The sequence below is a fragment of the Mesocricetus auratus genome, unplaced genomic scaffold (genome assembly GCF_017639785.1).
Source record: "Mesocricetus auratus isolate SY011 unplaced genomic scaffold, BCM_Maur_2.0 Super-Scaffold_100010, whole genome shotgun sequence".
Taxonomy (NCBI): Eukaryota; Metazoa; Chordata; class Mammalia; order Rodentia; family Cricetidae; genus Mesocricetus; species Mesocricetus auratus.
Window position 1 is genome coordinate 9,813,378 of NW_024429194.1, and position 27,596 is coordinate 9,840,973.

The window sequence follows — 27,596 nt, forward strand, 5'->3', positions numbered from 1 at the left end:
CATGCCTCAATTCATCTTTGTTTTCCTCTGACTTCAGGTACAATGCCTTGAACCACAGAAGGCTGTCGGCATGCATCTCTGTTGACCAATTAACAGAGATAAGCCATGAATACGGTCTTACAGTCAAATAGATTGTTCTAGCAAAGTGCAGTTTTAAAGTTTAAATTCAAACAAGCTTTTTGTTTGTTTGTTTGTTTTTGTGCAGAAAACTGTACGTCATAGCGCAGTATGAACACACTTTCTGGAACCTACCTTAGTAGGATTCAGAAGTCACAGAGTTCTTCCACAGCCGCGTCCTGCTTTCTGTCTTTCTATTCAGGGTCTCTTCATGCAATCCCTTTCCTCATCAAAGTTTCCCCACATATTCAGTGGTCTCTTGAGTACTGTGTGTGACAGGTCCAGTGTGTTGGAGAAGTAACAGTGCATTAATACACTGACTAGCTAGCAAGATTTTTCCTCCCAGGCAGACCCACTCCATACGTGTGTGAGGACACGTGTTCCTGTTGGGAAGGTGATGGTCTCTGTGTCCTGGAAATCCTAGCATTAGGCGAAGCTTCAGTCTTCTGTGTGCTTATGTATATGTTACACTTGCATAGGACGACTGCCTTACCTTCGCAAATACACAAGGAACCCTTCAGATGAATCGGCGGTTTCCCTTTCATTTAGACACAAACAAGCAGGTCTCTCAGTCTCCTTTTCAACTAGACGTGCAGGTGGGCACTTCTAATCCCAGCACTTAGGAGGCAGGTGCTGAAGGTTTGCGAGTTGCAGACCGGCCTGGGCTATACAGCCAGTGTGGGGTCTGCCTGAGCTGCTTAGAAAGACCTGATTCTATGGGAACAAAGTTACTTTTACTGATTTCACCAAAAGTGTTTTATAACCATACACCAGTCTTCTCACAACACATGGCAGTTACTGTTGATATTTTCACTTGTAAACACCCTTGAGACTCTCAGGATGCCAGCTCGCATGCTGCCTCCCTCCTTGTTCCTTCCCTCCCTCCCTCCCTCCCTCCCTCCTTCCTGAGAGGCTCTTGCCCAAGCTGCCCTTGAATTTAAGCTCCTCCCACCTCTGCCACTAAAGTATTGCGGTTACAGGTGTGTGACATAGTGCCCAGAGCAAAATTAAAAAATATATTTTGTGGCTCTCTAGCGTACCTTTAAAAAATTTATCTCAGTAATACAGTCGGTCTCCTTCACCATTAATATTTATTGGGCACCTACTGTATACCAAGCCCTGTACCAAGCACTTTGAGTTTTCATCAGCACAAACAAAAGCTTAGGCCTAATGAGCGTTGTAGAGCAAGGCATCATCAGGATCCCAATGTTACCGAGGAGGAAACCGTCCTTGGAGGGGTGGTAGAACACTTCAAGGTTACACAGCGGTAGCAGAGCCCAGAGTTGAACCGGTTTCTCTTGACCTTTTCTGCTACACTGTCTGCCAGAACAAACAGATTGTTGTTTCTTTCTAGTTATCAGCCATGTCTAAAAGTTGAAACATCTTTAATCAACTCTGGCTTCCTTGATAACCTCCAGACACTAGAAAAGTTAAGGTACCATATGCGCTCAAAAAGCCAGGTGCCACGAGAAGGATTAAAGACAAAAGTCTCTTTCCACACTGGTTTCTACTTTTGATTACTGACACCTCCCAGGTGGGTTGCAAGGATGCCTATTAGTGTTGCTGGACATCTTGAGCTGTGGCAACCCTCCTCAGAGAAGTCTGGGTGGCTGACCTCTCTGCCTGCCAGGTGTCTCTCTGCCCCTGTCAGACATCCTTGGCTGAGCGCTTCTAGAATGCTCAGTAAGCTGAGAGGCCTCCCTTTTGCGGGCTGTGACTTCTCCACTGTGGGGTTCCTGCCACCCGGAGCAGAAGGAGAGCAGACACTGGACTTTCACACCCCTTCTTCCCTGTAGGGTCTGGAGAAACGGGCAGAGTCCAGCTATGAAGTTAACATGCACACTCTGCAAGTAGATAAAAACAGTCTGGGGCTTTAAAAGAAATCACATCTTACGGTGGCAACTCCTGTGTACTTTTGTCCTATGATTGACGGCCTAAACCATTTTATAGTTTTGTCATTATTTTCAAGACTAAAGTTAGATTAGTTTGCTTGAACTCATAAACTGGAATCATTGAGGCTAATTAACATTGAAAAGATGTAGGGGGTATTTATTTATATCTCCCAGTGAAGTAACAAACCAAGAATTATTTGAGATGAGTAGCAACTAAATAGCAAACATTTCTGAAAAAAAAATCCTTCCACTGGGGTTAAGCATTTTTTTTCTCTAGTTGTCACAGTAAAGGAAATTTTACTTCTAAGTTTGACTGTGTTGCTGAGCAGATTTGGAGAAGGATGTGTCGTCTGTCCTACATATAGCAGCTGCGCTTACTGGTTTCATAATCTGTAATCTCAAATTGTGCTTCTATTTTAATGTCAATTTGCCCAAAGCACGGGATTCTTCTCAAACATTCAGGCATAACTACTTAAAATTGAAAAGAGAAGTTCTAGCGGTAAGCATTCTCATCTTCCCTGAGATTTTTTTTTCCTTCCTGATGGGATGATGTGAAATCCTTCTTCAAACCACCCGCAATTTCTCCTTGCACTGCCTTGCTCAGGCGCACTTCTAAACGGGGCTGCAGACACGAGAGCGTGTAAAAAATCTGTGCAAGTTTCGTCTGGCTCTGCATTATTGTTAAGTCAGCGAGGACCCTAATGGAGTACAGAGGATGAGACAACAAGAATCAAAATCAATAGACACGAAAGGCAGGCAGGCTTGCATAAATTAGCACTCTAATAGGGAAAGATAAATGTGCATTCTCGTTCATCTTTCAAGTCATACACGCTATTGAAAAAGGTCTAAGAGATAGCAGCTGATTTATTTTCAGCTTTGTTCAAGGGTACAGAAATGGGAAAATGCAAGTAAATTGAGCACTGAGGAGAGAGCTCTGAGCTGCGGGCATCAGATCGATGTATCAAACACAGTGTGGAGGACTCAGCGTGGTGTGTCCACATGGAAGATTCTATTGTCACCGTGCCTTCCAGAGACATGAATACTCAGCAGAGATCTCCAGAGGGCTTCTTCCATGACCGGAATGTGTCCTGCAGAAACGAGGCTCTGATCTTCACATCCGGGTACTTGCAGCAAGCTATACATTCCTACCGTACCCACTGAGGCAGCAGCGGGGAGGATTTTTCTGATGTTGGATGCCTGAGTGTCTAGAGCCGGGGCAGTCATCGAGCGCCTGCTACTGCTATGCTACCCAGTCGCTTCATCATGTATCACCAGCTCAACTCAGGGCCTGCCTAGCGCATCATAACAACGAATCTGCCCCCAGGGTTCCCGTTCTGCTGCGTGCCTTTCAGGGTACAGTGGCGCTGGCATGGGCGTCACAAGGGCTGGGCACTTGTCACTTTTGTCGGACCCTTCCAGTACCTCATCTGTACATCTAGCTACCCGAAAGGAGCTGAGCATGGAAAGGGGCTGCCAATTAGTCTTCACTGCCTTTGCTGAGAGGTAGGAAAGTCAGCCGTGGATTTGTCATCTTGACTCGGGCGGCGTCCAGCCCAGGATAGCAACCTGGTCATTTGTGTTGTTGGGTGACCCAGAGCAGAGTGATAGGCTACGTGCTAATGGTTTTATGTTGGCTTGTCTCCAGAAGCCTCACGTACAGCAGAGAGAATCCTGCTACCCGGGGAGAATTAGGATGCCCTCTTTTGATGATACTAGAATACTCTGGCTTGAGATGTTTTTTAAGATGGGTGTAAAATTCAGGGGCTGGCTGGCTGTTTTTGTGTTCACTTTAGGAAACTTTCCCTCTTGGAGAAGTTTTCTAGAAATTCTTTCTTAGGGAAAATAACTATCCGTATTTTTGTAAGAAAACCAATTAACTCATCAGTATTGTTTTGGTCCCAACAATTCCAAAAAGAATAAAGAGAATCATGTCTGTCAATTATCATAGTTTCTTATCTTTTTTTTTTCATATTTTAAAAGTAGATCTTCCCCTAGCTCCCTCCTATTATGCTTAACTGTAATCAGTACTTTATGGTCTTATTATATAGCTTTGTTTCATTAGGGCAATGAAAATGGTATTGAACAATGGCAATATAATGCAGGGAAACAGTTTGTAATTCAGTTGGAAATTGCTAATGCAGTAGACAGTCGATAATACAATCAGCTTGACTTTCCTAGGAAAACAGGAGCTCAATTTCCTCTGCACTCCTCACAGATCTTCTCAGAGGGCAGGGCTGTGGGAATGCCTGGAGGCATTCACAGTGGGATGCCCCTGGAAAGGGAAGTGCTTTATGAATCAAATTTGGGCTGCTACTTAAATTTCTGGGGGGCAGTACTATTCAAGACTGATGTTCTCTCTGTGGGGAGGAGGGCTGACAAAGATACTAGACAATTTCCAGGCTTGAAAGCAAACATCTGTATGACATGACCCCTAGGAATCCCCGTGCACTCCTATGGCTCATGATAGTCCTGATGGGGAAGTAAGGTTCTCGTGTAATTGTTGCTGACTGTGAAGTATCAGGGGAGCATAAGCAGGCTCACCTTTGACAGGCCTCCGCCATGCACGATGCACACCCTTGTCATTCCTGTAGGTTAAGCATAGTCAGCATGAGTAGTGTCTGGGACACAGAGGGGAGCAACCTGGGAGACTGGTTAGGTGGAGGGAGGGGGAAATGACGTAATTAAGTTTTAATATTAAAAAAATTAAAATGGTATTTTAGAGGTGAGTTTAGGTACAGTTCTATTGCTTTGGCTCTAATAGCTGAGTTGCGACTGTTGAGTCAAAACCGAATGTTGGAAGTTCGTTTGATAGCCGCACACAATGCACAGCAAACATGTAGCTGCAAATTCAGTGCTGAGAATTCCTGTTCCGCTCATGTTTGAAGACGCTGCATTGCAGTTTACCAGTCAGAAAGCCAAGAGCGAAGTGTCCAAGTTTGAGTTGTCCTAGACTCTCCTTGCCCTTAGAGTAGGCACAGTCTGCTCCCAGGAGGTGTAACTTCTTAAATATCCTGCCAGAGAATGATAGCGATTCATGTGTTCATTTACTCATCCATTATCTTTAGAGATATTAATTATATATTGAAGCCACAACCTTGATTTGAAAAACAAGCAAAGCTAAGTGTAATGTTCTATCAGAAGTTTGCGTACAGAGATTTATTTCTTTAGCTTTGATACCAGAAATCGTTTTTTAAATAAAAATAAAACAAAAAAAAACACTTATTTGACCCTTTTTCGGTTCGTTTCTGCTAGGAGGTTAGGATAGTTTATAGGGGCTGAAGAGATGGCTCAGTGGTTAAGAGCACCGGCTGCTCTTCCAGAAGAACTGGTTTCAATTCCCAGTACTTACATGGCAGCTCGCAATTCTCTATAACTCCAAGATCTGACACCTTCACACAGGCATACGTGCAGGCAAAACACCAATGCACATACAACAAAAGTAAATAAATTATATTTTAAAATGATAGTTTGTAACTCCTTGAAGTCAAAATTCTAAGCTGAACTATGCCATGTGCTTTAGATCATGAAGCCATCATATGGCATTAAATCCTTTCCCCCAACCTTGGGGTGTCACTGTCTGCTCCAGTTGGGCTTGACAGTACCAACAGAGGATGCTGCCTTCCCCCACCTCGTAAACCGCATTTCTTTGGTACCTCGCGTGGTCAAAGCATGTCGCATGATACGCCTGCTAGTTGTGGCTATTATACCAGAGTAACCAGTGCTTTTAGGGATCCTGCCTTCTGCCTTTCTGCCGGACTCATTGGCTTTGGGTGGACCTCAGGTCTTCCCTCTTGTTTCTCAGCTACGGGGCACTTACTCTGAGTCAGTAATTCGGAGTTCCCCAAAGTGAATCTTCTGTTTACCGACACCCCACTTCTCTGAGATAGGGCTGGAAGGTGTATTCAATGTTTAATTTGAAAGATGGGGGAAAAAATACAAGTTCCTTTTAGCACATAAAATGGGTTATGATTTTAATTAAGTATTTGGCATGTACAAAGTAGGAACCAGATGTTGAATTAAAACTTCAACAAATGAAATTGGCCTTTTCTGTAAATAAATTGAATGATGAGCTATAGCCACATTTATTCTGCATTGGACACAGATTTGGTGTTTAACTTCCAGGCTGATTTAGCAACTCCCACAGGAGTCACAAACCCATTTATCGCTCTTTGACCTAGCTCCTCAGTGCTGAGTTTGTGACCACCATAGCTCGTGTTTTGTTTTCTGTTTTGTTTTCTCCCTTTGAGAAGACAGAACACTTTGAATAACAATAAAACGTTAATGTGCACATGGTGAAATGGTGAAACCGTAGTTATACTGCTGAGTGCTGAGGAAAACCAGTTGTGACCTCTTCACAGTGTTGACTTGTCACCCAGCACGGAGTGTCCCTTGTCACCTTATCTTATCATCCTTGTATCTTACGCCCTTTGAAACTCAGGGCCTACACAAGTGGCTCATTCAAACCTTGGAGCAAGCTGTACCAAAACTTCTAGAAGCTCAAGAGGAAGGTCATGGACACTTGCTTTGAACTATAGTTTTGAAAGTAGAGTTTATTAAAATGGAGCGGTTGGAGGAAAACCATCAACTATGTTCTGTCACTGAGATAAACAAGATTGAAGTAGGTAGAGCTGTTACTGTACATGAAGATCCCCAGAGTGCCTGGATTTGTTTCTAAGAAACAAATTGTGAACTCTTTATCTCTTACCCCCTCTGTTTCCTTGGGATAGAGCAATCCATTTCTTATTTTGAATGCTGAGTTATTCTTACATATATCTTTCTGTGGTCCAGCCTATAAATGTAAATATAGGAGCCAGCTGTATGAATGAATATCCTTTTAATAACTTCAGGGAAGGAATCACAATAATAGTAAGCAGTGTAAACCCATATTTATGGGATGACCTGTAGTATCCAGCTTCCCAGGCTTAAGTCACGGGCTACCCGCCATCATGTGCATTAAATGGCAGTTTCCTATGTTCTGATATTAAGAAGTACCTTGTAGTTTGTTGTGTTCCTGGGACACATTTACTATGATGTTTGAAGGGTGCTAGGATATTCTGTTTTAATTCCCAGGGTCAGGGAGGAGGAAAATGGAGTCGGACTTTTCTGTAACACCCGCCTTCCTTATAACTCTAAGTGAAAGCCTTGCTGAAATCTCGAGACAGGGCAGTTGTCTCATGATGACACAGTCACTTTTGTAGTGCCGTAAGGTAATGTCAGAGGTGCAACTATCCCCACTCAGGAAAATAGTGTGTCCTCTCTGCTCAGAGCAGCTCATGGGTGTTGAGCTTCTCCTCACGAAGGGTGCTGTGGGAGGTGCCCACGGTGGCTTAACACTGCCGTTTCCCATTCCTCTCATTCCCTGCTTCCCTGGGCATTTTTAGTTATTCTTTATTGCGCTTCATCAGTTTATTATTCCTTGTTTTTTTATTATTATAGTCACTGATACCATTATATCTTGAAACCACTCTGCTTTCTTCAATACTATTAATGCAATGTTAAAAAGCCCAATGTTAGTTATCCAGGCTACTGGTAAAACCTCCAACGGACTTGGTAACTTAGGTAACAGATTTGTTTTCTGGAGGTGAAGGTCCCATGGCAAGCACTGTCAGGGTTAGTTAGAGGTATCTGATGGCCTTCCCATGGCCAACAGAGGGAGCGGTCTGCTGTCTCCTGTTACAAGGGCTCTGCCTTCATGTCCCCTCTAGCCTTAATTGCCCTGTCTCCAAATACATTCACATACAGGTTATGCTTTCAGCCTAAGTTGACCAGGGACAGAGATACATTAAATGTATGACACTGCAAATATTGAAGAAAAAACCGTGTCTCAAATAGACAACAGACCATGCTGAGCACCTTGTGGCTGGCGTCCAAGCTTCAGACTGACCTCTGCTCTGGGCTCCTTTCCATACACAATCTCTGATGATGATAGCTCCAGAGAAAGCTTCGAATGTCCCAAGATAAAAGCAGTGGGAAATGCCTGTCTACCTGCCAGGCTTCGGCAGTGGCCTGGGTTGGTTAAGGGAGAGGTAGGAGATGTTTCTAATCCTCAGGCATTCCGGTCTGCTGGAGACTAAGGACAATGAGCTAATGCTGGTCTTTATTCACAGAGGTCTGAGTCACTCTTCGGTGGTGACTGGTTGATGGCTGAGAAATTTGATTTCCTCTCCTCCCTCGGGGTTAAGCAACAGAGAGACTGGATGGATGTTGGGCAGTGGGTATTCTCCAAGTCTTCTCAATGCAGCAAAACCCTGCCCGCTTTGGTCCTGACCTGAGCAGACGGGAGCCTCCAGACCCAAGGAGCTTCTGGGTTGCCAGCTTCTGGTTGCCGGGGACACAGCGCCGAACAGAACAGTGGCTGGCAGAGGCTGAAAGGAGTCTTGGGTGTCCCTGCCAGTGTGATAGGCGGCTGCAGGGTTTTGTGAGGCAGTCTGCTGAACCCTCACACATGGAGGGACCCGATTCTGCTCAGCTGTGTAATTGGGATGGAAATGGGCCAATGAGAGGCAGCAGTTTGTGCTTAACCTTTTGGGAGTCTTGTTCCAGGAGACTTTGGGGGGGGGCACAACATTACAAATAATAAGCTTCTCCGCCTGATTTGTAATGAATTAGTGATCAGCGGCCCGGTGCTGCAGGAAAGTCTGCGGTTACAGAGCTGCTTCGGCTAAGAGCACGGAACCACATCCTATTTTGATCAGCTGTAGCATAGCAAAGACATGTAATTATCATAATCTAACAATTAGCTTGGCATCACTTTCCAGTGCTTAATTACCCCGATAAATGGTAATTGAATAGAGGACTTAATGACAAGAGAGAAACTTTCATTCTGCCCTAGGTGCTTAAGTTGCCTACTCGGCTAGGCACAATTTTCTAGCGGTGCTTGAACAACAGTCCTGATTATCACTTCCGTCTTTCATCCCGCCATTATTTTGCTTCATGATCTTGACCTTTGTTTATCATACTGTGGAGCTCTACTGAAAATTTCATAGAGGGATCCAGGATCCACAAGATTGTTACATGTTTTACATTTCTTGGATATAATATTGGCTTTGGGTCCCCATCAAAGTGAATGTGTTGGGGTAGGTCCTGGGGTGACTGAGACAGTAGATGCTACAGCAACTTCAAGAAAACAGATGGGTAAGATACCTTCAGACATGTCCTGGTTTCCCTCTGAATCTACGCATTTTCTTTGGATGAACTCGATACTTTTTATGATTATAGTGAACATCTAGTTTCCCAGATTTCATTTCCTTTCACTTCTTAACCTTGCTCCCAGTCAAATTTTGATCCAGCTACTCAAAAGGCCCTAAGTGGCCGGTGAACCTGGCTACCTCTTGAATGCCATCTTGCTTTGCAACAGCACCAATTTCTGCCTTACAAACTGAAGCTCCCATCAGATGATATTGCTATGGTTATTACTTGGCATACATGCTCCCTTTTGGCTGATAAGAGCCACATAGAATGTGCATATTTCCTTTCGCCTGGCTTATTGTGTTTCATTTGTTTACCAGTAAATTAATATAGATTAATTGCACACGGGTCCTGGAAAATCCAGTTATTGAAAAGTTAAGAGATAATTGTGGGACTCGGAAGATAACTTTCAAAAAGTGACTTTCAGCTCATACACTATCGAATCATTATTTTCCATAAAGCTCTACTTGAGTTGAAGAAAATAGAGATTTATAATTATTCTTTGTTAATATTACTTTTGAAAAGAAGAAAGGCCAGAATTCTGCTGGATACTACCATCCCGTCAGGGATAAAGTGACATACTTAGAAGTGAGCAGTTTGGCAGGAGGTTCATGGGTTTGGTAGACTCCCAACACCCACTGATAGGAATCCGTTTGTTCAATTTGTCCCTGAGACATTGGCTGTGTAACCTACTTGGTGACTCTTCTTCTGTTCAGTCTGTATACATGTGGCAGGGTCTTTGCCCCATGTGCCTAAGAAGCCCTAAAATTCCAGATGGCTTAGAGCCTGCTGCCTAGCTTTGTTGGAAGCCTCTGTCCAGCATACATAGTGAGAAACAGCCTGTTCTGCTTCATAGAAGTGACCCATGTTGGGACCACACTGATTGCCAGATGTTAATTCTTTATTTTTGTTTCGAAATCCCCTTTCGAAAACTATTTGACATGATCTGTGATGTGCCGGTCTCGCTAGGTCTCTGCCTGGTAAGCAGACTGACGTGGCCCTTCTCACATTAACTCACTCTCAGCTCCATGGCCCAGGCTTCGTTGGGGGTTTAAAAGCAATTAGACTGTCACCCAAAATACCCAGTCCCTTCCTAGAGAAAAGGCTTGTTTAGGCTCTGCCAATTTAATGCTTTGTTTCCTTTGGAGCCCCTCTGTCAAGCTAATACAACAAGCTCCAAATGAGTTAGAACACAGGGCGAGAGACCACTCTGTGGGTCTTGTGTTTGAAGCAGGTGCTGCTCCTCCCAGGACATACGGTTTTTAGAAGCCATTAAGACTGGTGTGCCTCATGCTAGAACAGCAACAAGCGAGAGCTGCTTAAGATTCTTATCTCCTCATTTGTATGGATAGTTAATATTGGATACGGGACATTGAAGCACACACACATAGTGCAAAGACAGAAAGACCAAAGTCACAAGTTAGCATGCTATTCTACCGGTGAATCCTGAGCACCCGGTCAAAAATATTATGTCTTGTTACTGTTACCAACAGTTAATGAGAGCTGCCCTGCTGCAGACCCGCACGCCAATGATGACTTCTGTTTGGAATTTTCATGAATGGATTAGCACAGCACTTCAATCTGTGTGGTCAATAGTCCATGAGTATCTCATACTTCATTGGGTGAAAAAGTACAGAATGGAGTAGCAGCTTCCAGTGTGCACACTGCACGTATGTAGCATGTACTGGGCTGCATTTCCTCAGCAAAAGAGGAAGGAGGAACATCTCTGAAATGCGTATGGAAGCAAGGTTGCCCCTCCAGGCTTGAGACTCCTCTGGTCTAGGAATAGTGGTTGATGCTGGTATGCTGTAGGGCTTAGAAGAGGTAGCCTGGACAACGTTAGCTTCAGCTGCTCTGGTTACACCGAAACCACCCACACCTCACCCTCTGGGAGCCCTCTCAATGATCAATGTCTCCCAAAGATCCTCCTGTTTTAGCTCAGGAGAGTAGGGGAGAGTTTAAAATTAGCAAAACAAATATTTGTTGAGCCCTTGGTATACTGCTACCATTTATCTATGCCAACTCCACTTGCTGTTTATATTTCATGCTTTAACCTCTGCAAGAAAACAAAAAAAGAACATCTTCAGATTTAGGGTAGGGACCATAAGGCTTGCATTCTGCGCTGAGAGAAAGAGCAGAAGGAGCCGGGGAGAAGCATGTGATGTAACAGGGCTGCTGGCTCTGCCCATTGCACAGAAGCACACTTACAGACTGAAGCCCACACCTCTTCCAGGGCCCAGTGGGTCCTCTTGGGACAAATGAGAAATTCTTCTGGCTAACAGACACATCTTATTCTGTAATTAGACTTTAAATCAAAACTAGTGGGATTGAGAGACAGTGCTGCCGAGATATATTCACTCTAGATTTAGTTGAAAATTTGAGAAGAACCCTGAGCTGATAAATTTGCTCAATCTTTGATCATAAATCAGGTCTTCTTTTGCATTTCAGTTCCAGGATGTAATACATTAGGTTGCCCAGTAATTAAACAAGTGACAGCGGAGTCCTGTTCAAATAGGAATGTTAAAACAGTCACCTCTTGACATATTAAGATGTATTTCAAATGTAGGAATCAACTACCCAATTGGGGAGAAATAACATTTTCATTGTTGAGCCCTCTAAGACATTACCCGCAGGGGAATAAAAGTGCCCGGAGCTTCCTAACTTACAATGGCACTGTCGACTTCCAGCCATGCAGTTTCCGTATTTATGGCGTGAGGCCGCTTCACTCAGGAGCTGCTTGACAAAATACCTCACTATGCCTTTCCCTGGAAGCAGGCTCTCTGCTGCGCCAGCAACATATGCTAAAGGCCAATTTAGAATGTTTTAAATATGCGCCATCCCCTTCCTTTTCCAGCTACTAAAATGAAATGCTTTTTGGCTTTAGCGAAGGAGGAAAGCGACGGGAGAAGATGGCGAGGGGATGGTTGTGCTCCAGCTGCACTGTATAGTGGGACCCAGGCCACCGCTAGCGTCTTTCTGTTGTCTGTCCTCTCTGGCTGTCAATACCCACAACACAGGGGCATATGGTAGAGGAGGGAGTAAGGTCAGTGACACGAAAAACCATTCACTGGCAGACACAGCCGGGTGGTGTCTATCTGCTCTAACAAAGAGCCACCGAGGGGGCAGGATTAAGTTAAGAACTCCACTGATAAACGAACCCAAGTACTCAAGGACTACATGTACCATTTTTCAGTGACCCAGAGTGGAAAATAAAGTAGTTAGGAGGACAGAGACGTTATGGTTCAAGCTAATGGATGCTGTAAAATGATAGTTTTCTGTCTCAGGAAGAAGTTGAGGGCACATTGTTGAGAACTAAGTGAAAAGACAATTGCCCATCTCTTGTCTACATTTGATTTGAGTTTGGAGATTCAAGTCATGGTTCACTTCCACTGCACAGGTTAACTAAGGGAAGAGATATTAACAACGGTTGTTATTAATAAATTGATAATCAAGACGACATTTAGCAATAGGGTGGAAAGTCACCAGCCAAATACCATGAGACACACCCACTTGCCGGCATTTAGAGGCATGCTTCCCTGCTCTCCCCCCTCCTTCTGTGGTCACGTTGCTGCAAGTAGTCTTTGAAATGTTTGGAATGGTCGGGCGTTGGTGGTGCACGCCTTTAATCCCAGCACTCGGGAGGCAGAGGCAGGCGGATCTCTGTGAGTTCGAGGCCAGCCTGGTCTACAGAGCGAGTTCCAGGACAGCCTCCAAAGCCATACAGAGAAACCCTGTCTCAAAAAAAAAAAAAAACAAAAAGAAATGTTCGGAATGGGCCTTTCCTCTAACCTGTCAGGTGGTCGCCGTCTTTCCCACCAAAGTTTATGAGTCAGGCTGGTGTTGGTGATGATTACAGAGGCTTAATTTTTATGCTGAATTTTGTTCTTAATCAATAAAATGGAACTTTGGTAATATAGGTGACATTGACCCTCAACTATTGCCAGATTTTGATAGATATATAAAGTATATTTTTAACATAAGAACACAAACATTATTGTATGTTGTGTGGAATGTTGATATGAGCAGCCATGTATCCCAGAAGCCATCTTTCTATGCATGTGAGATGTTTCTGGCTCCTAGGCTATTTACATTATGCAAACAGTCATGATGGCAACTAATTTATGCCAGTGAAACCCCCTTATTAAGTGTGATCAGTGCTTTTACAGAGTAATTCGGTAGAAACCGGATGAATGATTGCCGCTTTATTGGTGGGCCACCAGATATTACAATTTTTAAAAAGATACAGTAGTGGTCTCAAAGAGGTCACAACTCCAGACATGATGGGTAAAGTCAGAGGAAGTAAGAAAGAGAAGACATTTGCAGGAAAGGTCCTAAGAGACATACTAGCCTGTGGAAGTGGTGGCTGTGTCACCCACCGTATCTATAAATACTGGCATGCAAAGTCATTCTTTCTTGATGTGTATTTCTTCTTTAATGTCAGCCCAAGCTCATGGAAGCTGTTTCCTGGTGTAAAAGGATGCCTTTTTGTGACTGGCTGCTGGGCTTTACTCTGCTAAAGACAAGGATGATGCACATGAGTCAAGAGCTAACATTGCCATTTGAGGCTTGTTTTAAATGTGATGTTGCCCTGAGCTCTTGGTTTAGGGATTTGGAGTCAAGTAGCTTGGCAGGCAAGAGGAGCAGGGCTTGTCCTATATTGGTGTCACCCTAAAGGAAACTGGTACCTACCATTTTAAGAGGGTGCCATTTTTAAGAAGAGAAGTTGCTACAACGGTGGAGTTATCATCCTGTGGGGCCATTGTAGTTTCAAAGACTTGGCTTCTGATTCTAATCCCACTACCTATTTATTATTGTGAAAAACTGAGCTAAGGGATAATATCCCATCTGAATGTTGTTCCTGATTGATGAGGTGGACATATCATAACTACTCGATATGGTTGTTTTGAGTATTTCATAGTATATGTGTGTCATATATGTAGAACAACAGATGCTTGCTATATCAGTAAGTGGGAAAGAGCACCGAAACCCCATGGAGAAGGAGAATTGTCCCTCTAGGGAGTATGAAGCAGACCTGCGTACTTGATGTTAGCAATTTAATCTCTTAGGAAATGTAATGCGAAGAGCGTTAGCTCTGAGGTCAGACCACTTTGGTTTCAGCTTCCTCCTGCCTTTTAGCTGTGAATACTGGGCACATTACTTGATTCCCTAATCTCAGTTTCTCTCTTTGAATTGATATAACAACAGTGAATAGTCTGTGGTGCTGTGATGGATATTACACTGAAATAATGAATGTAATGTAGTAAGTACTCAATAATATTGGTCATGCTTGTGTGTTCTTTGACAGTAAGGAGGCCATGATCACTTTGAACCCAACAAGGGGGGGGGGTGGTATTAAATTACAATAACTAAATCCCATTTTTCTTTTATACCCATGCACATTATATAATACCTTTAATGGATATATATATATTGCTTATTCTTTGACATATACATTAGTAAACAAATGTGCTAATTAAAGATCTGAAACAAAACAGACAGGCCTATAATCCTATCACTTAGGAGGTAGATACAAGAGGTTTTGGAGTCCAAGGCCACTCTTGTCTCAAACAAGGATCCTCTTGCTACATTAAAATTTTAGTGACTTTAGCAGAGAAAAATGGAAAAGATAAGATAAACTAAACCTGAGGTGCCAAAGAAAAGTGACAATGTAGCTTTTTATTGTAGGATAACAGAATTATAGAATAAAATAACATCAGAATGAATCCAGGTAACAACAGTTTTTTAATTTTCATTTTCAATTTGAACACTTTCAAATGCTAGTCAAGCTCGCCTGGGTGACACTTAGGGAAGGAACCCCCCACCTTGAATGTCTTTAAAATCTATAATAATAATATAATAGTATAAATATAAATAATAATATAATAGCGTAAAGTAGATCTGGGCATCACATTCTGCTTCAGTTCTCGTCTGGCTCTCATCCAAAGCTGTCAGGGTACTCTTGAGTACTGATGATTCATAGCCCGGCACCTTTTATCTCAACATTGCAATGTCTTTTCTTTGTACTTTGGCGGTGATGTTACCTTGATGTTCAGAAATCTTTCTTACATCTTGAGAAATCATTGCCTGCCCTTAATAAAGAAAAGGTAAACTCACGATCATTACAAACACAAAGAAGTAAATACATGTGGTGCTATAGGAAATGCCCCTATATTTGAGGTGACCTCCCTTTGTTTCTTGAATCTGCACTTTTCAAACTCAAGATGCTCTTTCTGTTTTGGGTTTTTGTTGTTGTTGTTGTTTTCCAAGATGGTTTCTCTGTGGCTTTGGAGGCTGTCCTGGAACTCGCTCTGTAGACCAGGCCGGCCTCGAACTCACAGAGATCCGCCTGCCTCTGCCTCCCGAGTGCTGGGATTAAAGGCGTGCACCACCACTGCCCAGCCAAGATGTTCTTTCTAGGCTCCCTCTTCAGAGACTTGAGGAGCTATGGTAGGCAACCAAGACATATCCTCATGGTTATCCCATCCTCTGTAAAAGGAATCGGAGGCCCTGGGTGGTTTATGACTTCCACTCATCAGATACGATCTTTAAAGCCAGGCCTGCTCACTCAATGAGTAGTTCCCCCACTTTCTTTTTGAACAGTGTTGTGTCTCAGAAACAAATCCTTGTCAGAGAATGTTTAGCATTGAGAATAAAAGTGGTCTATTCTCATGGTACTGAAGGTCTCATTTTTCTTGGGTCCTACATTTTAAGAAGTTGTTGGGAAACTGGAGGACATGAGGAGGGTCTTAGAATGAGAAGGAGCCTGGGAAACGTCCCAGAGATAACCAAAGGAATGAGGATTTTCATGTGAGGAGGCTACAGACACAGGTGACATCTCTATATGGTTTATGGACTACCTTGTGGAAGAGGAATTAGATTCGCCCTTTGTAACTCCGGGAAGCAGAAGAAGGACCAGCGGGTAGAAATTACACAGAAGCAGATTTATGCTCAATATAGGAAGAAAGTCTCTAACATTTAGAGATGTCCAAAAATGGAATCGACCAGCTCATCATCCCTGGGAAGTGTTTGTGTGAGACTGACTGTCCGGCTTGAGTATTATGGGACTTTATGGGTGTTGTATTTCAGCAGTAACACAGTTTTATGGTGAGCCTTTCTGAGGGCTTAGGGAAGAATTTCCTCACTAGCTAAAAACAAAGGCATTTTTATAAGCTTTCCGGCCATGATTGTAGACTGAGAAGGATTTGCCCACATGATTCTTGCTTCCCCTATCACTGTGCCCTGTGAAACACTTTTCAGCTGATCGGGGAAGGTATTAATTACAACTGAGAAGCTATACTTTTATAGAACTGAACTGACACAGATATGTGGTACTTACAGAGCTGGTGTGTGTGTGTGCTCCCGAGGTACACGCACTCACACCTGCGCACTTGGATTTGTAACAGTTCGAGTCCAGCTATACATCATAAGAGTGTTCAGTAAGAACTTTTCATAGTAAGTGTTTTAGCTCCACAGTTATTGAAGTGTTCCACTGTTGATTCGGAGGAGAATCACTTCCCCTGTATGAATTTTCCTTTCCTCCTGTTTCTGACAGATTCCAGAGGGGTGATTACCACATAGACGTCTGTATCAATGACTACCTGGACGTTTTCTGCCCTCACTATGAGGACTCTGTCCCAGAAGATAAGACTGAACGCTATGTCCTCTACATGGTGAACTTTGACGGCTACAGTGCCTGCGACCACACTTCCAAAGGCTTCAAGAGATGGGAATGTAACCGGCCTCACTCTCCAAATGGACCGCTGAAGTTCTCGGAAAAATTCCAGCTCTTCACTCCCTTTTCCCTTGGATTTGAATTCAGGCCAGGCCGAGAGTATTTCTACATCTGTGAGTACATAGAGATTTATTATGGTGTGGGGCAGCTGCAAAACTTGGGCTCTTTTTTTTTTAACCTATGTTTTGGAGAACTGCAGATCTGGACTCTGCATTACAGATGTCTCCTTGTAAATGCGTACATCGTGATCCCTAGATACATTAGCCGGGAATTGAGAGCCCAAATTAGATTAAAGACACACCGCTTCTTCCCCTATGAAATTGTGTGTCAGCCTGTTCAGTGAACCACTGCTGACTTGTATTTCTTTTAAATGAAAATTGCCAGGACTGTTTTTTTTTTTTTTAAAGCTTGGGGAAAGAAAAAAAAAAGACTCCTGAAAAAAAATTAAAGGAAATAATTAAATTTACATAACTTGGAGTCATTGCATTTCTTATTCAGGTGTCAGCAATATCCTTTCAATCATCCACATTTTTAGTGGAGAAAGCCTCAACTCCTGCAAATGTCAGCACGCTGACGATAAAACACTTGCTTCGCACGGAGGAGGGGAGACAATTATTAGGAGCAGCTGTGCCTTTAGACGGGCAAGTGTGAAGCATCTAGGAAACGTTCCAAGGGAACTGGTTGCTCACCTGTGAGCGTTGTGTGGCCAGCGCGAGAGAACTTTTTTCTCATGCGTCAGTCACAATGCCACGACCCGCTCGACTCCCCGTCCGTTACTTGTTCAGGCATCACGCTGTCATAGACTATTCCCGAGGCACGGCTCAGACTTCACGATGCGCTTGACACCCGAGGGTCTTCTTGTGACATAGATGTAGACTTGAGGTCTGAGGTGGGTCCTAAGATTTTGCCTGCATCAGGTTCCCAAGTAGGGTTCCTGTGGTTGGCCTATGGGGTCTAGACTCTAGCCTTTTCCATGTTTACTCCTGGCTGAAGGTGGTGAACGCTTGTTTTGCTCGTTCACAGTGCATTGACTGAGGAGCTCATGTTGGCCCTGAAGTGTTGGGAGCTGTGAGATGAAGAGGTTCTGTATTTTGGAGTAAGGGGCAGGCTTTGTAAAGAGGCAGTACCGGTAAGGGCAGGTGCTGAGGAGAGACGCATGTAAGGGGCCAGGCGGGGTTGAGACTTAACCTGTGTCAGGAATGAAGAGCGGTTGCTCCTGCTACTGTGTAGAGAGCCACCTGATACCACTCGGAATGCTTGGCATCCTTTCTCCACGTCGGCTTGCCAGACAAACAAGACAGAGAACATTCCTGATTTGGTGACTCAGTTCTTCCATGCAAACGTGTCCACCCACATGCATTAGACCCGTGATTTCTCTCTACCTTCAGAAAAGAGTTTTACAGTCCGTCAGATCTCACTGTCGCCACGGCTCTCACAGTTACATTGGAACTGGATTTAAAAAAGGAAATTGAACAGTACCAGTTTTATTATTTCAGTACATACTTCTGTTGTTAGTCATGAGAAAACATGTAAAAAAAAAAGCCTTGATACTATCTCACATTCGGTCCATAAAATAGGAAAAGGAAGATTGGGTCTCACAGATGCAGGAAAGACTGGCACCCAGTGACCCCTCACGTCCTCAGGCAGTGCGGTCACAGTGCCGTGGACTCCTTTGTTGTGGAAGAATCCTAGTCAGCAATGGGGGCTGGGGGGCCTGGGGGTGGGAGGGGTGGGAAGGAAACAGGAGGTACTCAGTGGTGGGCAGCATTCATTTCATTAATCCCCTAACTGTAAGTTGCTGTATTATAAGGGGGGAAATTATTACCAGAACTGATATCTTCTTATTGACTTCTCAGATTTAAAAACCAACAAACGCATAAACCGAAAACACAGAGATAACATCAAGATGGGAAACACCCTCACTGGCTAAACTAGTTGATTGCATGATTATTAGAAATTAGAGAATCCATTGAGGTTCATAAGCAAGATGTTATTCACATATACTGTGGTGCTTATGACTGGGTTTTTTCCTCATTTGTGGTTAAATTCAATATTTCACTAAAAATCATTATGTGTCTTCTATAACATTCATTTAACGGAGTCATTTAACTGTCAAGGGCTCCCGTCAAAGTAATTGTTCCAAAATGCTTCAAAATATCAAGAGCTTTTTGCTGTTCAGCTGAGTTTAACTTAAATTACTTTTTTTAATGAAAGGTAAAATAGCACAAAATTAAGCAGCAAAGCGATGTTCATTTACAAGAGGCACAGTGGCCTGGTGTTCAATTAAATGGAATTTTCAACCATGTTTTCAACCCACAAAGGCATCCCTCCCTGTCTGCTCCGCAGTGAAAGGCTCTCCTGTCGTCCTCTGCTGGGAGCAGTGGCGGAGCTAACATGGGCGCCCCAGCACGTTCCATGTTCTCTGCTCATAATTAAAGCCGGGACTCTTGGGGGGAGAACTAGCCCTCGGTTGAATTTCCCTTCTCCTAAGATGTGTGATTGGGCAAGGGCCTCTTTCACACTTGTTATACCCATCTCAGAAACAACCTGAACGGCCCAGTAGAAATGAGAGACTGTTCTTTCGAGAACAAAGGGACCAGGTGTGTTAACATCTCAAAACGTCTCCAAAGCCAGGAAGAGGGAGAAGCCCATAGCCTACTGTCTGTCCCGCTTTAGGCCTAAGCTCAGCTGTGAGGTGCGGGTGGGGGGGGGGGGGCAGGCAGAAGGATAGACACAGAATTGGTAGAAAAGGCAAGGTAGGCATTTCATAGCAGGGGCACCTAGACTCAGGCAATGCACAATGCAGAGAATTCTTATCAATGTCCCCTTGATCTTCAGGAGGCTTATCTCCCTGACTTTCTTTGCATTACATAAATCAAGGGAATATAATGGTTGGCTGTATCTCGTGTGGAGTGTCTGATCTGCCTTCAAGATGGAGTGTCCTTCGATGTTCCAGCTCCTTTATTCATCTCTCATGAGGGCTTGTCACTGTCCCCCTTCTCTAGGGGGTTAGTCTGCAGACCAGAGTTATGACACATTGGGTCTTCTCCAGAGTCTGACCAACAGATTTTGATCCCTTGATAAGGAAGTGGCATCCTAAAGTGACTACAAAATGATCAGTAGTAACAGATTCTCCGAACTGCCAGTCAGTTGATTAAGGTAATAGTCATCTATATAGACTTTATACCGGGCGTGTTCAACTTGTTTCCTATAGCCCGAATACATCCTACGACAACGATGGTTATGAAGGTGGCCCTACACGTTAGTAGACCGCAGATTGGCGATCCTATGTCAATACTTTTTATAAGGAAATAGTAATTTTAAAAGTTAAAAATAATTTTAAAATATTTCTCGCAAATATTAACCTTTAGAGAACACATTTAGAAGAACTTTTTCTGCTCTCGTATCTATATCAGAAGAGATAAGAGAGATCACTAAAATAAGGACATTAAGTCCATAGAAATACTGATTTGAAGGCAGTCTTTTTTAGGGGTGGGGGGATAAGAACAGTATTTACCTAGCCCATCGGTTGCTGTAATGAGCTATTTGAACTCGAGTAAAAATCATCTAATATCTTTGGAGCTCTAAGTCTACATCTGTAAAACAATGTGGTTGAAACAAATGGTCTCAGAAATTACTTGAAACGTTAATAACCTCCTGTTATGAGTTTTTATCTGATGTCTGCAGCTTCGATAGCATCTGTGCAGTGGCCCAACATGGTGCTGAATAGGAGTCAGTAAATGGTGACCGAGGGAAATCTATGAGAGCATGCAGAGTAGAGAGCTGTGCTGAGTCTTAGTCATCACTGTCTGTGCTCACTGATGGCTCCACGCGCTCCTCTGTGACTCCCCAGCTCCCAGCACTGCTGCACCAGCCCCGTCCCATCTTGTCTGAACCAGCCCCCCAAGGTGCTCCATGGTTCCAGTCTTCCTCTTCCCATCATCTTCCCCTCGGGCCCTCCCCCTCCTCCCTGTTGCAGCCCCGCTGTCCTCCACCCGACTTCCTGTAGCTAGGCAACACACCCCAGTGTTGGGGCTTTGACACTTGAATGTCTCCCTGCCTCGTTCGTGCCCCTTGCTCTCGCTCTTTTTAGAGGTGTGTTGATAAGTGTCTTCATCACAAAGGCTAAATAAGAATATAAGAATAACACTATTTTTTTATTGCTCTCCGCACTCTTACTGTCTTGTGCTATTATTTTTCCTCAGGCGCTTATCACTCCTGACATTAAATATTTATGATTTATCCTTCAGAGCTGTTTCTGCCCTGTGGCATGTATTATACTGTTTGTCATGGAGAACATGTTCAGTAAGCAGGAGTAAACACAGCACATACCCCGTTCTAAGTACTGTTCTGAATGCTTGGTCGTTAAAACGGTACTGTGAGATAGTGTTCGTTATTGGCCTCTTTTTTTTTGTGAGTGAAGAAACTGAGGCAAAGGTTGGATAACATGAACAAATGTCCAGGGGCATAAGCTATGAAAGAAATGAAGAGATACAATCGAGGGTCTCATGAACTACAGAAGGAGGAGTACACATTTTTATTTTTTAAGGTTAGAATTGGGCTCCGGAGATGAATCAGTGAAGTACTTTCCACACAAGCTGTGAGGATGTGTGTTTGAATCTTCAGCACCCATGTGAACGCTGGGAGGGGGTGGTGGCTGGCATCTTCATCTATTCAAAGGATGCTCTCCATCTCCAGAAGACATGATTAGCTCTGTTCCTCTAGGCAACTTCCAAAGTCAGAGGAGTTGCATTTTCTAAAACAAAACCCTTACATTTGCTGTATTTCCAGAGAGGCGTCCAAATTGGATTATGATTATCTCTGTGCCCCTGAATTAGTCAATCTTTTTGTTGTTGTTGTTTTGTTTGCTTTTTCAGGACAGGCTTTTCTCTGTGTAACAACTCTGGCTGTCCTGAAAATCACTCTGTAGACCAGGTTGGCCTTGAACTAAGAGATCTGTCTGCCTCTGCCTCCAGAATGCCGAAATTAAAGGTGTGAGCCACCACTGCCAGACACGTTACTCACTTGCAATAGCCCAAATTTTCAGAAAATTACAACATGAGGGCTACATTTAATTCGTTGCTGGGCAGGTTCTATGCATGGGCACATTTTTCAGAAATCCACAATATATTGCTCCTTGAATGCATATTAACTGTCAATCCCCCATGTATTATAGTAGCTTATATCTTTGTCTTAGGCTGTGAGATGTTTCTAATGTGCCCCACTTAATTTTATCAACAAAACAACCTAAATTATTGAGACAACTTCTTATAATGCCACCGATCCACTCGAGAAACCGATTGTGCAGTGAAGTTATTGAACCACATAGGTGTGAAAATATTCAGAAAAACAGAGCGTTAATATGAAGGAGAAGCTCCTTCCCTTGCCATCTGGCTCTGGAAGTGTTTATAAAATCAGGTAAGGGAGGGCTCAGCCACACAGAGAATCCACTTAGCCACGATACTGACGAAAACTAGATTTTCAAGGAGAAATAGCATAAACCAGCACATCTAAAAGATCTGCTCAGTAAACAATGCCTGAATGAATGTGTCATAATAGTGTACCACATACAGGGAAAAGATTAATTTTAAAGAAGCTTGGATGGCAATATTTGTATGGCACGTTCTGCAGTAGCTCAATTATGTGGCAATGCTTTTAATTCTGTGGAAACAGTGTGGCATCAAAGGAGAGTAGAATGTGGTTTAAATGTTTGTTTTAAAAATGTATGCACTCTGGTCACTGCAGCCTTGGGCTTCAGTCTTCCTGGTCTCCTAAAGATGTATGTATTTTTGTTTTACATGCATGGCTGTTTTGTCTGAATCTGTGTCTGTATGCAGTGGCCTCAGAGGCCAGAAGAGGGCATCAGATCCTCTGGAACTGGAGTTACAGATGGTTGTGGGCTGCCGTGTGGTACTGGGAATCAAACCCAGCTCCTCCAGAAAATCAGTCAGTGTTCTTAACCACTGAACCCCCTCTCCAGTTCCTCCTGTTCTCCTAGAAGATAGTGTGTTGATGCGAAGGTTTTAACGTTCCCAGGCTTTCCTTGTCTTCATCTGTAAGATGGGCTTATCAGTAAGAGTTCTTCACCACAGTCCTTCTTATTCTTCAGAGTCAGGCAGTCAGTTGTGTTTTAAAGAGCCAGCTGCCTGCCAAACGGGTGCATTTAACAATCCTTATCCAGAATGACTTGCATTCTTCCAAAACTTAAGTCACCTGCAATAGCCCAAATTGATACTTTAATTCAAGAAAAAGCATAGACAAAGATTTCATTGGACTACTAGTTCCAGTATTCCTGACAGGAATTATTGCTAGAATTATATTAATGCACAGAATTCCCTGTAGAGTCTGGATTTGCAATGGCTTCCATTGGTAATCAACACTAAGAATTATTTTGATTTTGTAAGTTCACACCAATCCATTTTTTTCATGAGTTTTTTTTATTGAAGTAGAAGAATATGAAAACAGTACAGTTATCAAAGCAGAAGGGACTTTTTACACACTACTTTACTCTTACAGGGGAGGTAACTTGTAAATACAGAGTATTTTTTCATAATTGATACCTCAATACTTGTTCCAGTATGTGTGTGTGCATTTATCATTTATGTATAAACACACATTTTATCTGTTGTTGACCATTATTATTATTATTATTATTGAGCCCTACTTTTAGCATTATTCTCTCTAGCAACAACTGTTCTGATATTCCAGGCATCCATAACAGAAACTTTAGCAGAACTCTTATGGAGTACTAGGTTAGCTACTAGGTTTTATTTTTAAGGTGGTGTCCCAGAGAGTGGTATTTCGAGGCCTATTTAAGTTAACACAGAAAAAGTCAAAGGGTTTGTTAGGAAACTGGCAGATTTTAATATTTTCTAAAGAAGAAGTACAAAGCTAGCATTTTAAAGCTTTGTTTAATTTTTAAAGTAGCATGAAACTATTTTTTCTTCTGTTAGACATTGGACATCCTTCAGGAATAGTATTAGTTCCCTTTCCGATAACAGTCATTTTTATTCTCCTTGTGCAGTTTACAGGTCTCTTGTGGGCCTACAGGATTGTGCCTTTTCATTTAAAGACGAGTTTAGAGAATTGTCTCTCATTCAAGATGTCCCTGGCCATCTTTTAGGAAATCGTGAATGGATTCAAGAGTCCTTAAGTGAAAGTTAAATAAACAACCTGTACCAAGATGTTTGGGGAACCTCAGAATATTTTTCCCTGTGTTAATTGTAATTTTCTCTTATGGAAACAATTGTTGATTTGCCAGGTGTTATGTCAACTCTCTGAGTGAGCGTGTGTGGTGTGGTCTCAGTGCCGCTGGGCCATGAGTGCAGTCCTCAGGCTTGGCGGTAGCTTCACCCGACCCTTCAGGGGGACTGAGAGAAACATAGGGAAAGTAAGGGCTAGGGTCCCAGGATGTTTTTCAGGACTTCATTTTTTTTTAACCTACTCACGGTATCACTCCGTCAAGTATTTATATTTTTAAAAAGAGATGCACGTGTTGCTAAGCGAGGGGATGAAAGGAGAAACATAGCGGAGCTCATGTTAAAAGAGTCAGAAGTTAACGCCAGGCGTGTGACAATGGAGGCTGGAGTGAACGTAACTGCTTCATAGATGTTGACACTGAGAGCGTCCAGGAGGTTTGCAAAGGATGCGGTGATAACTGCTGGAGGACTGGGACTTGATGGGAACTCGTGGTATGGACCACTAGGAACTGATACCTGAGCAGCCTTGCCGTTGTCCGAGTTTCTCAAAGGCTGTGGCATTCAGATGAGAAGTTCAACAGCAGCACCATAGTTCTTTGTACTCCTTCTGAGAATTCCAAGTGGTGCTGGAGGTGGAGGAAGTGTGTAGCATTCTGACCTCCTGAGGGACGAGACGAGAAGGGTTTATGCCGCCTTTTACTTCCTTTTCCCATGCTCTGGGTAAACACCGAAGTAGACACAAACTAGAGGGTTGCTCATTTTCTCCCCTAAGTGTCAAAAGTGACCACATCTCCAGGAATAACTGCCGTGGTTAACCGTGTAATCTCACAGAAAAGCGGCAATACTCGGCTTTATAAACATGGGATGCATTAAATTGGGTTCGGAGTTAACGAAAAAAACCAGTTTGATGGACTCCTGTATTTCATGTACCTGCGGTGTTACATAGAACAGATGCCAGGATAAATGGAAATAACATAGAAGTGACACTTGGAATAACAGTGTTTATACCTCATTGACTCTGGGTCGTCAGCACACTAGTCCCTGCGTTTCCTTTAGTAACTTACTAAAGGCGACCGAGTTGCAGTGTGATGATGTCTAAGTGTCATTTGTTATAAATTGCACAAGCATGCACACATCAGATGCATAGTTGGTCTTCAGAGGGGAAAAGTGAATACTTTGTAGCATAGAAACCCCACTCTTTTCCCTGGGAAAGCTGACAGAATACGGCTCCTGCGGGACAGTGGCATTGTGGTCTTTCATCAGATTCTGCACCATTTCTGCAGGATTTCACTCATCTATTCTTGCTCTATTTTAACAGAATGGTCTTGTAACTCTTGGTTTGAAAGTTGTCACACAGCCTCACAGCAGGCTTATATTATCTACAGAGTTCTTTATGAGGAAGTATAAATCACCACAAATGAGACTTTTCACAGCCAGATATATGTAGAAATCTGTGTCACTGCTTTCCTGGCTGCCTGAAAAATATCTCTAGGCTCCGAAGCTCTTCACCACTCATCCTGCTCCCGACCCTTTTGGGAAGCAATTCTCAAAACTTGAGATTTATGGTCCAGAGAGCTGATAGTGGCTATAAAGTTTTCTATTTTCTCTTTCCTTTAATATTAATGCAGAGAACGAGGCATTATCATTCATTATTTTAGTTCATGAGTATCCTGTGGGCTTGAAATAGTGTTCCTGGGGATGTGGCTCACCTCTGTTTAATAGGGGAAATACGTGGTTTTTGGCAACAGGCTGTTTTTCCATTAAATATTTTTATGTAGATTGTATAAAATCCACATTAGGAACAAAACCTTAATATAAATGCAATATCCAGGCTTAGTCTAAAATTTTAAAATCTTTACAAAATATTAATTCCTTCTGAGCCCCAAAAGTAAAATATCATGAATTGGAGAACAGCCAGCCTGTCTATTATTGTTAGAAATTTCAATGATAATATCTTTTCATTTTATTTTATTATTTCCACAGATGTACAATATTTCTGACCAGCTTTATCTACACAACTGTAAGCTGAGTTTTAGTCTGCAGTGAGCAGCCCCTTAGCATGCAAATCCCTTAAAAACAAATAACGTGCTCCACATGATTTGAAGTCAAGAAAAGGTGCATTGCTTTTTAACTAACCCAACTTTCTGTTGCCCTAAGAACAAGGGTTCTAATCTAGATTTGCCTCCTGTGATTCTTTGAGAGAGTCATAAAGGTTAATATTCTACTGAGGTAAATTGTTACTAATTTTCACTGAAGTCAGCATTGGTGGATGTCACTCCACATTATGATGTTTTGCTTTGACAGTTTCAGTGGGTCCCAAACCTTGATTTTAGAAATTCTTGCTCCGTTTTATGTGGAATTTTAAGGAATAGATCTGAAAGAGCTTAAATTGGAGTCCCCATACATGTGGCTTGTGACAGACAGGGAGCTTAAAGGTCTTGATGTGGGACAGTCGGTAAAGCCACATCTGAGACCATGTGGTGGCTCCCACGCTAAATTAGATGAAGCATAGTTGAGCCTTTTACTAAAGTCTTACTCTGCCCTGACAAATGACCATCCCCGTAGGTGTGATGATAGTGATTCAGCGTTTATTGCATGTACTGTGTACATTGGTTCGAAGCACTAGGTTCATTCCCAGCCATCCAATGCTCATCTGTGAGGTGGGTGGTGTCATTGCCCCCAGCGTCACATGAGGAAGCTCATGCTCAGAGAGAGAGTTGTAAGCCTTTAGGCCCTTGCAGCTTGCCTCTAAGGTTGAAGTTTTATCTGTGTGTCTCATAATGTATAAAGATAAATTGTTTGCTGCCAGTGACTGAACGCAGGGCCTTCAGTTGCTAAGCGTGCCTGTTATTCTGGAGCTGTACCCCAGCCTCATGCAAAGTGTTTTTAAAAAAGTGAAAGGAAGGCAGAGGTTTCCCCAGAACTGAGGGAAGAGCCTGCTCCAAAAGCTACTAAAGTAAAATAGGAGTGTTTCCTCTTGCCTTGTGACGGAGAGTCCCAGAAGGCACATGCGGCAAATACTATACATCAGGTCGTTGGGCGATGGCTTGTGGCGCCAAAATATGATGGCATATTAAGGTGTATCATTTGCTATGACAAAGACATTTAATGATGTTCAAGACTATTGAAGGTGTGTGTCTCTTTTATGCCCTCAGTCGTATTTTCAGAGGTTAAATTTCATTAGCAGAATCAATGCTACAGTGTGGACATTTGCAGATATAATGTAAAGCTTTGTGGCCAGTTGTCTCAACATTGCAGCTATTAATATGACCTCCCAGAAATTGCTTACCTGGGAAACACGGTACCGAGACATTGTTACACTGACTATTATACTGTGATTTCTAATAACTATTGCTCTTTCTATTTAAGATCCACAATTTATGGGGGCTGTGGAGATGGCTAAGTGGCTAACAGCACTTGCTGTAGAAGGATGAGGGCCTGAGTTCAAATCCCCAGCATCAATGACAA

General features: G+C 43.0%; 1 protein-coding gene across 3 annotated transcripts in view; it reads left to right on the plus strand.

The window, feature by feature from the left end:
* The window catches only part of Efna5 (ephrin A5), a 275,872-nt gene that overhangs the window by 211,142 nt on the left and 37,134 nt on the right, over positions 1-27,596 (plus strand). For 2 of the 3 annotated variants that reach the window (XM_005077175.4, XM_005077176.4), the window contains exon 2: positions 16,750-17,042. In XM_005077175.4, the coding sequence (XP_005077232.1) occupies positions 16,750-17,042 (293 nt within the window). Of the gene's footprint in view, positions 1-2,454; positions 3,513-16,749; positions 17,043-27,596 lie in introns of those variants that run through there. The other variant, XM_040752947.1, reaches the window with a different exon arrangement.